The sequence below is a fragment of the Prionailurus viverrinus genome, chromosome C2, assembly GCF_022837055.1.
Source record: "Prionailurus viverrinus isolate Anna chromosome C2, UM_Priviv_1.0, whole genome shotgun sequence".
NCBI lineage: Eukaryota > Metazoa > Chordata > Mammalia > Carnivora > Felidae > Prionailurus > Prionailurus viverrinus.
In genome coordinates, this window is record NC_062569.1 from 46,367,422 (window position 1) to 46,379,635 (window position 12,214).

The following is a 12,214-nucleotide window of genomic DNA, read 5'->3' on the forward strand; positions in this document are numbered from 1 at the left end:
GCTGAGAGTAGATTTCAAGGGCTCTCACCACATAGACAAAAAAGATAACTGTAAGGAGATATGTTAATTATCTTGACTATAGCGATCATTTCACTATGTATATGCATATCAAATCAAGTATGTAGTACACCTTAAATATGTACAATTTTTATTAAAACTATTTTTTTTTTACTTTGTAATATCTGGCAATTTTTCTATCTTCTGTTTTTGAATCCTAGCTTAATTCTATTATAGTCAGAGAACATAGTTTCTGTGAACTCAAGTTCTTCCAGTTTATTTGTTTTATGGCTTAGAATGTGGTGTATTTTAGTGAAAATTCCATATGCATTTAAAAAGGTTCTATATTCTGCCATTTTTGTTCATTCTATAAATGTCAAAGTTATTCAGGCATTTTATATCTTTAATGATTTTCTGTCTATTTTTTTCCCTCAATTACCAAGTGAGAAGTGTTGACATTTATAATTACGTGGATTATCTATTTCTCTTCACAATTTATTCAGTTTTGTTTCATGTATTTTTGAGTTCTGTTTATAAATGTTTATTTATTTTGCACTATTGCCTTGGTAAATTGATTTTTATAATGATGGAATGCATCTCTTTAACCCTAGTAACTTTTCATAGCTTACATAGATTTAATAGTTTACCACTTTTCATAGTGCATAAAATTTCAATCACATAGGTCTCTTTACCCTGACACTTGTATATATAGGTGTCATGTGTATTGTATTTATATGCATTAACCCCCATATATGTTAACACATTTTGTTTTCAACAGTAATAAATATTTTAAATAATTTCAGAAGGAATATTAATTTGTTAATTTCATTCACCCTTTCTTCCTTGATTTCTGAATTCTGATATTCCCTCTCACCAGTGTTTCTGGCCAGAAAGACAATTTTTAGTTAGGGTTTTAGTCATCCATTATATTTTACAGTTCTACATAACTGGGTCCACCTTCAGGGTGAAGCTTTGAGAGAAAAAATAAGGAAAAATAATGTATTATTCCTTAATACTCTTTGGATAACAGAAGACCCTTTTCACAATTTCTCTGGGCAGAGAATCTTTGCTCAGTGTTTTACATGCCTGCCTTCACCACGGTGGAAAAGCTGCTGTCTGCAGATGGAACTGGCCTTGGAGCCTGACAGGAGAGAAAAAGGGAGAAAAAGAAAGGAAAAGAAAATGAGACCCACCTCCCTCCCCCCATTCACACTCTGCTGTATAAGATATGTATTTCCCAGTCCAATACCTGGAAATCAAGGATTTCTCTGGGGATATTTGCTTTCATCTCCTGGGTTGTTAAAGGGCTTAGTGTGACTTCAGGTCAAAGCCAGAGGGCAAGAGAGAAAAAAAAAAAGGTGAAACTCTGTTATGAATATTTCTTCCAGTTTTGACTTCCTCAAATTCTTTTTTTTTTGTTTTGTTTTGTTTACCTTTCAGCGTGCTCAGGTAGATTCTTTTCTGTCTAGAGTTTTTAGTTGTAATAAGTAGGAGAGATAGGCTTTAGTGAGCTTTATCTTGGCCAAAGAAAGCCATCAAAACCTTTAATTTTAACTACTTCATTACAAATGAAACTCAATAATACTCATAAATGTATTCACCATGAATATATTCTTTAAGATTCCAAGAAAAATAAGTTCAGAAGAAAATATCGAAATTCATAAATACATGTTTTGAAACAAATATACTCTTTGACAAACAATCTTTAAGAGTTGATCATTCAATGGTTTGACTTGGGACAAATTGATCCAGAGCTTATGGATATTGGAAAAACAAATAATTTATGGTACTTAAGTCCATGGTTTCCTTGCAAAAAAAAAAAATAGATAAGTAATGTAAGGAGGAAGAGAAGAAAATTAACATCTCTTTTCATTTCTTGCCATAACTTGAGTCTCATCACTCATTTTATCCCTGAATGATCTGGCTTTTATCAGATGATAACTAACTGTAATTGAAAGAAATGACAAATGGAGGTAAAGTAAGTAACCGGTTTGGAGCGACTATTGAGAGCAGGATGAAAATAAACAGATGGGTTATTAAAAAGTCAAATGACTCACTCGTCTCCTTAATTCCCCAAACATAGCAAATAAGATAAATTTTTCCTAAAAAATGTGTCTTCTCATTGCATCTCCATTTCCTCTGTTGCTTTCCTAGACTAGTGTCTCCTTTTCATCAGGATCATCTGAAAAAACTTTCTAGAGAAGGGATATGTAATGTTTATTTGCAGGCATTCTAAGGACTATTTTGGCAAAGCATTGACTTTTTCCCTTTCAATGTTTCAACCTCCAAGCATTTGTTCAAATTCATCTCCTTATACAATGAAACAATTTTACCTCTTATGACTGCCTTATGATGAGATTGGGGTCAAGAGGTGATAAGAGATGGGGATGTCTGCTGTGGATGTTACTTAGCTAAAAAAAATAGTTATTTTCTATTTTGACATCAAAGTTTGAATGTGTCTTCTTCAAAATGTCTGCCTCAAAGAGATACGTAAAATGTTCTGTTTCTAGAAAAAGGCATCCAAGCAAGGAAAATAATATTTATGAATAAAAATCGGTAAATACAAGCATCACATAACAAAAAAAATAAATAATTCCAGATAGAAGAAAATATGCATTAAAAAGCAATAACATTATGTCTAAGAAAATTGCAAATGCCACTTTAAGGAGATCCCTGAAAATGTGGAGAAGATTTTAAATTTGAAAGCCCAGCAAAGTTGGAGAAATCTCTTGAAGATTTGGGAATAAATGAGTGACAAGAGAGTTGGGTCTCAGTGAAAGTGCAATGAGCCTAGTATGAAGATCCCAAGGTCTTGCTGAGGTGTTGCCTGAAGTTATTTTCTGACTTAGGCATATCATTTCACCAGTTAGGTCTTGGTATATTTTCAACTAAGATTAAGAAATTGTTGAAAATGAGGGCGCCTGGGTGGCTCAGTTTGTTAAGCATCTGACTTAGGCTCAGGTCATGGTCTTGTGGTTGTGAATTCGAGCTCTGATTGGGCTCTGTGCTGACAGCTCAGAGTCTGGAGCCTGCTTTGGATTCTGTGTCTGCCTCTCTGTCATCTCTCATTGTTCTCATTCTTTTTGTCTCTCTGCTTAAGATCCAGTTTTCAAGGATAGTGCACTAAATCTACCTTAAGTTTACTTTCTCACCTCTTAACTAGTGAGTGGTTATTCTTGATCAACTGGCTCATCAAAGGTTTCAAATAATGGGAGTTGGTAGCTCCCTAAAGTGACTAGAACACTGTTACCAAAATAAGGGATGTTTATGTCTACTCAGATTCTAAAGGCAAAAGATGTCTATAACATGGAATTTGAAATTTGGTATTATCTCTCTGACCTAGCCTATTTCCAATCCCTAAAGATAAGTATATATTATGGATTAGATATGGCTGTCTACTTGACAAATGTTTGACATATAAATGTATATAAATATTATAAATAATGTTATACAAATATATAAGTACTATATAGAGACATATACTATATATTATATAAATATATGTTTCTAATATGTAATAAGATACATGCTTCTAATATATAATGTATATGTATTCTAATATATAAGATATAACATATATTTCTAATATATAATAAGATATAAATATTTCTATATATGTGTATCTATATATGTTTTAATTGAGACCTTAATGGTATTTTAAAGCTACTTAAAGTGTCAATGTCAAAATGGCGGCTTTAAGGCCATATCGTGTCAACAACTTACTATTCCTCATACAACTGTCATTTTTAAAATTCAAATTCTTCCTATTATACAATCTTTTCCTATTGTTCTAGTACTTAATAACTTCTTTCCTTCCATTTTTATGGGTTATTATAAAAAAACATAATTTAGTACTTTTATGTAGAGGAGTACCTGCCTTGTGTAACAGTGGCCTAGAAAAATAGATTTACATTTTGCTTTGCTAATTACTGGTTATCTCATTTTGGTCAGTAAATTGGACTTACCAGGTGTCAGTATTCCCAATGTTAAAGCAGATGAGTTAGATGATCTTTAACACCTAGTAAAATTATAGCCACCTCATATAGGTATTGTAAATGCTCTGTAATATTCTTTTGTCCCCACAGTATTTCAGGATTCTTTATATGTGAACTATTCTTTGAAATGTTACAAAGATGTTATAAAATTTACCAAAAATACTAAAGATAGTTTTATTTAAAGTAGCATTTTTTCTTCAAGCATTTTTTAAATAAAAAAAATAACCTATTTGTAGTTGAAATAACTGAAATAGCTTTATTAGTAATGTGATAACCAGATGCTTCTAAAATTTTAAATAAAATTGACTGACCAATGAAATAGCATGAAAATATTGAGATTATATACATAAAGAAGTATAAAATCTGGAGTACCTGATGGCTCAGTCAGTTAAGTGTCTGACTTCAGCTCAGGTCATGATCTCACGGTTCATGGGTTTGAGCTCCACACTGATAGTGTGGAGCCTGCTTCGGATTCTCTCTCTTTCTGCCCCTTCCCTACTTACGCTTTCTTTCTCTCAAAATAAACTTTTAAAAAAGAAATAGTTTTTTTTTAAGAAGTATAAACTCTATTATTTCTCAGATAATTTTTCAGATAAAAGTTTAGAATTAAAAAATAAGTAGCCACAGTACAATGATGACATTTAATGAGATTACTCTTATTCCAAAATACAACATACTTAAGATTTATCTAGAAGCAACAATAGTATATGTGTCAGGATGTGCAATAAGAACTCTAGGGTGTTATATTATTCCTTCTTCCATTTTGGTTGCATCTTTCTATGCATTTGGTATTACTTAAAATTGAAATATTCAATGTTTGAAATTTTTTTAACAGGCTACGTTATTGGAAAATATGGGTCTTATTAGTTATGCGGAATTATTTTCCATGTTACTGAAATTGGACCATACAGTACTAATTTCAGATGAAAACATTACAGTGATGGATACAAAGTTTACTGACATTCCAGTGTGTTTGTACTTGCCAAAGAAGAAGTCAGAAAGCCAGAGACGGGCTGTAATTTTTATTCATGGTGGTGCCTTTGTTATGGGAAGTTGCAGTAAGTGTATCTTATATAAGCAAACGTGTGTGTGTGTGTGTGTGTGTGTGTGTGTGTGTGTGTGTGTGTTGCATATTATGTAGATATATATTCAAATATATTTGTATATATAACTGACAGAACTTTATTTCTATGTTATTTGTGTTTGTGACTATGTGTATGTATCTTAGAGACTTTACCAATCATAGTTTAGACATATTTTTCACAAACTTCTTAGAAAATAAGTATATTAGATTTTAGTTTTTTGAAAAACTTTATCAAATAAAGTTACATTGACGTTGTAAAATTGGAAATTCAATTATTAACCTTAAAACCTAACTTTGAAATTAGCAAATGACCTGACTTCAGGTTCAGAAAGATAGAAGTGAACAAGATATTGTAAATGTTGAGTCAGAACTGATATTATTTACAACTTCCAAGTAGCAAATACATGTTCATATTGTAGACTGTGATACAACAATACTTGTTTTGGGACTTAGAATCCAATGCATAATTCTGAACTTAAAATAAAACATAAAATAGAACTGTATAATCAGCTCTTCCCATAAATGCTATCCTCATCTAGTGTTGGAGATGATTTTAAGAAATGCTAGTGGAGTAGCTAAAATGCTTATACATTCCACAAACATTCACACAGACACAAACTCAAACATGCTCTAACATACACACACTGAGTTATACATATTAACATATATACAGAGTTGCTTGTAGAATGTCAGTATTAGGGAGTCACCACACAGCATAAAACACAAAGAATGTTTTACAAGACACTCAGAAGATAGAAGAAGCTAATGGTAAGGCTCCTTTCCTTGAAGAACCCACAGCCTGGGTCATTAAACCCAGATTGACTCCATGATCTGTTAATGTTTCAAGACTACTACATATGCGACTGTAATCAGGTGGATGGTCAACTTTTATTTTGTTAGGTAAGCACATTCTTAGGTACTATTGTCACAGTCTTAGAAATAAAGAAATAGAGAATGATAAAGTAACTTGTTCAAAGTCCTACTGTTAGTAAGTGGTAGGACCAGTAGTCAAAACTAAGCTTGTCAGCAGGACCCACAGCGTTCACCCTCACCCTACTAGTGAGCAGCCTCATCATGTGGCTTTAAGATGCTGTGTTCTATATGTCCTTACTTTCTCTCCTTCATGCCAATGACTACTGTAAACCTTCAGCACTCTTTCCAGCCCTCAGCTGATCCCTCCTGAGCTATCAGGGATGTATGTCCATAATCCACCACTGCTCCCCTCCTCCCACATAAGGACTTTCAAATGTCCTTAAAAATTATTAGCACCTTATTAATCCTCAGCTTCACTTCTTTCTAACTGTGTCCTAGGAAAAGGCATTTTTATCTTCGGGCACAGTTGAATCTCTCTACTTTCCTCCTATTATTTGGTTTATCAGTACTTCTATTTCATTTTTCTACCTACAAGCATGTCATCCCAGTTGACTCCTAAGTGCTACTACCTCTTCTCCTTTGTTCCCAAATCCTTCTCTGTACGTAGTCCTCTTTTATTTCTCAGACTCATTTCTATATACTGTGGAGTTTATTTTCCCATTTTGAATACTTCTTTAAGCTGTGTAATTTGAGAATGGCCATTCCCTTCTGTTTCACTGAAATGGCCATTTCACCCTCTACTCCTTTGGTTGTGTGAAACAAATTTCTTTGAACTTCCTTTTGCCTCTCGCCTTTCCCTTCATCTGTATCTCCCTCTCCAAAACAATACAAATAGAAACAAACACAAAAACAGCTTCTCCATTTTTATACTTTATAAGTGTTCATGTTTCCCAGTATTCCTTTCTGTAGCTTTTGAATCTGCAATGCTCTTTTATTTAGTTCTTTAAACTTTTCAAACTTACCCACTCCCACCCACTGGCTGATTTCCCAAGGAATTTTATCACCAGTTATTTTCCTTCATGGTTTTAGTTTGTGCCGCCACTTTTCTCCAAATTCTTACATCACTTGTGCTTAACATTTATTTCTCTGAGGTCTTTATGCATTCTCATGACTCTGTCTTTAAGTATATTTTCTTCTGCAATGACATTCTCCATTTGGTGGTAGTCATCAAATCTTATATCTTTGAATCCTTCTACATCGCAACAGAAAAAGTGAAAATAGAGGGATTCCGCCAGTTAATCAATCATATTTCAGTCACTATCCACAAATATAGATGGTTTTCTATTGTTCTTTATTGACAGGGTACACTTTTATATTCTTCTTTTTTTTTCTTTCATTTCAGGGCAGACGGCTTATGACTTCCTGAATAGATGGACAGCAAATAAACTTGGTGCTGTTGTTGTGGGAATAGAGTAAGGCAATCATTTTTTTTTTTTAATTTGGGACTATCTCAGAATTTTAAGGCATTGTCAGAGTGAGAGATCTTAGTTGCTCATGATTTTTTTCTGAATTTCCAAAAATATACTGGAAAGACTAGCAAATGTCAAGTACTTTCTAGCTTCTCACTTACCAAGAAACTCTAACATGTTTTGGGCTTGAAGTCTCTAGGTGTATATCTGCACTATGTAATTTATAGGAGAGATGGGAAAAGAAAATTCTTCATACTGAGGGTGAAGTAGAGTATACCTGAATTTACAAATGACTTTCCAACCATTGAGCCAAATAACTTACTATACTTAAATACTTATATTTCAAAGCTTTTAATTTTTTGCATTTAAAATTAAACTTTTTTTTCTCAAATATTATAAGGATTTTATTTTGAATCAAGTTTCTAAGTAGTGCTCATGATATAAAACATGGAATGTCATCTTGAAGAATTTTAACCTAAATAAATTTCTTACATTAGACACTTTCAAATCATTTACTCTCTGATTTGATGCTTTTAAAATCTCTTGTGTCCTCCCAGCAGTGGTTCTGAAAAAATTTGAATTACCAATTACATTGAGAATCTGATGAACACTACAGAGCATCTCCCCTACTAATTGTTGTTTTGCTGAAAAGTGTACATGCAATTTTACGAGGATAAAGACACAATCCTTGTCTCTCTCATCTTCCCATAGAGCCAACATTTTAAAACCTTTATACCAGAATTTACTTTTTATTTTAAAAATAGAAGTTGGTAGTAAATCTGGGTTCAATTGGTGAGATTAAAATTTCAGAGTGGGGCCAATTTGGGTTATTGGACCTGTTGGTTAAACTGAGTTGCTTAGATACATGCAACTGAAGTTTAATTATATATGCTTTGTTACTTTCTCTTTTTTTCTTAAGCTATAGTCTAGCTCCTCAATATCAATTTCCTGTTCCCCTTGAAGATGTCATTTCTGTGGTCAGATTCTTTCTACAGGATAACATTCTTGCAAAATATGGAGTGGATCCTTCCCGAATCTGTATTTCAGGTGATAGTTCTGGGGGCACATTGGCAGCAAAAGTTACTCAACTGGTATGTTTTATGTGTTATATATGTTGATAGTACACATATGTTATAATTCTAACACAAAAGAATCATTTTATTTGTTAGGATATTTTTATTGGACTTGTGTGTGTTTTTTAAAATTTAAATCCAAGTTATTTAACACATAGCATAATAATGATTTCAGGAATAGAATTTAGTGATTCATCACTTACAGATAACACCCAATGCTCATCCCAACAAGTTCCCCCCTTAATTCCCATCACTTCTTTAGCCCATCCCCCCCACCCAACACCCCACCAGCAACCCTCAGTTTGTTCTCTAGATTTAAGAGTCTCTTATGTTTGCCTCCCTCTCTGTTTTTATATTAATTTGCTTCCCTTCCCCTATGTTCATCTGTTTTATTTCTTAAATTCCATGTATGAGTGAAATCATACAGAATTTGTCTTTCTCTGACTAACTTATTTCACTTAGCATAACATACTCTAATTCCATCCACGTTATTGCAAATGGTAAGATTTCATTCTTTTTGATTGCTGAGAAATATTTCATTGTATGTATATACCACATCTGCTTTTTCCATTCATTAGTTGGTGGATGTTGGGCTTTTTCCATAATTTGGCTGTTTATAGCGTTGCTATAAACATTGGGGTACTTGTGCCCCTTCGAATCAGCATTCTGGTATCTTTTGGATGAATACCTAGTAGTACAATTGCTGGGTCCTAGTGTAGTTCTATTTTTAATTTTTTGAGGAACCTCCATGCCATTTTCCAAAGTTGGTTTGTGTTTTACACTGTGAAATGGCAAATATATAAAACCAACCTAATGTCCTTTTGCATAATTTTTTCTGTAGACAGATGTGGCTTTAGAGGCATTAAGGGGAGACTACATATATTGCTAAATAAGGATTTGATTCAGCCATCAAGTTTCAGAAAAATAGGACAATGTCTAGGAACTACTATTGAATATCACAAGGGATTTTTTTGTTCTACTTAGCTAAATTGTAAAATCTTCCAAGCATTTGGCATTATTGTAATCCATGTTTTAAATCCAGTAGAATGTCATCAGATAGCATTTGGGGCATGTGCCATGCTTGTATGGAAGAATCACTACTGTGATGAAGAAGAACAATGGCCTAGGCTAAACTCTTGCTTTGTATAGTTAAGTAATAACCATCCAAACAATTGATATATTTGAAAATTGAATTCAGCCCCACACATAGTTCCTACTCCCAAAACCACTTATGGAACAAAATTAGCATAAGAGGAGGGACATATACATTTACAATCAGCAGAATCTATTTACTTATTTTGTGGGATCACTTTTACTAGCTTGAGAATGTATCTGTTGAATCTCTCTCCTTCATTTTTGTTTATATGGTCACCGTTTCTTCCACTCAGTTTATGAGATGATCCATTTTTTTTTCTAGAAAATTATCTGTCTGAGGATGCTAGGGACGGATCAAGGGCATAGGAGAGATTCTGTTAGGGAAATTGGTCTTAGCTTCTTTATGAACTTGTGACACTGACTATACAATGAGTATACATTTTAGAGTTGGCTGGATATCATTTCCTCTTGTGAGGTACTACTGAGATTACAGTTAATTGCCTCATTTGGTATGTCACCTACTTTGGTGAGGGGATTGGCTTTCAAAATCACTCTCCAGATACCTAGATTTACATGTACTATGGCAGCAGGAATAGCCATTTGCCCAGATGTCATAGTTGTAGAAGCTGGTCTGTGGCTCAGGTAATTTTTCTTGAGAGATTAACTCTCCTGTAGTGTTTAGGACTAAGAGAGAAGGAACGGGAAATATATGGTAGCTTTTCTCACCCCATCACTGAGAGCTTAGGATATCTCGTACCTCTGGTAAGATAGAGAAACTCCAGATACAATGCTCCATGTCTTTGCCTGCCCTTCAAATTTTCATAAATTCCTCTGCTTATTTACCATCACAATACATTATGTTCTCCAGAAGGCAACTTGTATATTAGGAATATTTCCTTTAACTTGGTCCAACTCCTTCTAAATTTAGTTAGTATGTGTGTTTGAGCATTCATATTTTATTGTTACAGTCTTTCTTCTCAGGTTACTTTAGATCAAAAAGTAATTTTTAAACATAGCTCGTAATCTTCTCTAAGAATCTCATTATTATAATTTTATTTCATGGTCATATATGAATAAACATGTGTAAGTGTTTGATGTATATGTGTATCATAACTGCTGAAAGCAGGCTGATGCATGCATTTTAATGCCCTTAAAATAAAGTCTAAGTATTATGAAAAGAAATAACCATTAGGTCCTGTATTGGTTTTGTAACTATTTACATCATAACTGCTCATATATTGGAGTAAAACCTCCCAATCGTATAGTTTGGAGTCTTTTCACATTTTATTATCAATTTTTTTCAGGTACAAAATGATCCAGAATTCAAAAATAAAGTTAAGGCACAAGTTTTAATTTACCCTGGCTTGCAGGCGGTGGATGTTTTAATGCCCTCTCACCGACAAAATGAGCATGGTCCGATTCTGTCAAGGGATATGGCAATTAAAATGGGATGCCTGTACTTGACCAAGGATAAAGCACTGCCCCAAGCAATGAGAGAAAATCAACATATGCCCCATGGATCAAGACATCTGTTCAAGTTGGTTAACTGGAGTACTCTTCTTCCTGAAAAATATAGAAGGAATCACATATATACTGAACCAATTATTGGGAAGCTTAACTCTTCATATCCAGTACTTTTGGATAGCAGGTTATCACCCTTGTTAGTCACTGATTCCCAATTAGAAAAATTGCCACTAACTTATATCATCACCTGTGAACATGATATCCTAAGAGATGATGGACTTATATACGTCTCACGACTTCGAAATGCTGCAGTTAACGTTTCTCATGACCACATAGAGGATGGGGTCCATGGAGCACTTTTTTTCATGACAACACCATTTTACTTACGTGTAGGCATTAGAATAAGTGATAAATATATTAATTGGCTTGAAGAAAATCTATAAATAGTACATGTAGCTAGCTAATTATTTAGTAATATAATCCAAAGGTTATATTTGAAAGTTTGTGACTTTAAGGAACAGAACAATGATATTCTTTTTGAATAAATGTAAGTTTAAAAGCAAAGATTACTGTGTACCTTTGAACAAGTTACCTAATTTCCCTAAACTTGGATCTTAATAAATGTAGAGATTCACTGTATTAATCCCATTAAATACAATTTATTTTTCTTGATAAGTTTTAAATATGCACCAATAATAGTAATTTTTTTTTTTAAAGTGTGATTATAAACAAAACAAGCAGGACAGTATCCAGGTAGTGATAGGAATGGTAGTGGTAAGTGAGGAGAAATTTTAAAGAAGAAAAGTCACAATGGCATTTGTGTGTAGGAGGAAAACTACATTATATTGAAAACCTGTTTTTTCAATTAATGGTCCATACATTAATTGTATTCACCAAATGTAAATTCCATTAGGTTTTTTATTTTTTTCAATTCACCTAATACAAACAAAATCTGCTTTCAAATATATTGCTCAGTTTCTTATAGAAGGAAAGGATTAACATGTAGACTATAAATTCTTTCAAAAGCCTAAATATTTGGCTCTCACTATGCTTTTTTTTTTAAATTAAGTTTATTTATTTATTTTGAGAGAGAGCACAAGTCGGGGAGGAGCAGAGAGAAGGAGAGACAGAATCCCAAGCAGGCTTCATGCCATCAGTGCTGAGCCCATTGCAGGACTCGAACTCATGAATTGTCATGAACTGTGAGATCATGACCTGAGCTAA

At 33.4% G+C, this 12,214-nt stretch overlaps 1 protein-coding gene across 2 annotated transcripts in view; it reads left to right on the plus strand.

The window, feature by feature from the left end:
- Positions 1 to 11,504, plus strand: part of LOC125175775 (arylacetamide deacetylase-like 2) — a 181,646-nt gene extending 170,142 nt beyond the window's left edge. For both annotated transcript variants that reach the window (XM_047876606.1, XM_047876605.1), the window contains 4 exons: positions 4,828 to 5,050; positions 7,292 to 7,361; positions 8,278 to 8,449; positions 10,831 to 11,504. In XM_047876606.1, the coding sequence (XP_047732562.1) occupies positions 4,828 to 5,050; positions 7,292 to 7,361; positions 8,278 to 8,449; positions 10,831 to 11,433 (1,068 nt within the window). In that variant the 3' untranslated portion in view covers positions 11,434 to 11,504. The remainder of the gene's footprint in view (positions 1 to 4,827; positions 5,051 to 7,291; positions 7,362 to 8,277; positions 8,450 to 10,830) is intronic.
- The last annotated feature ends 710 nt before the right edge of the window (positions 11,505 to 12,214 follow it).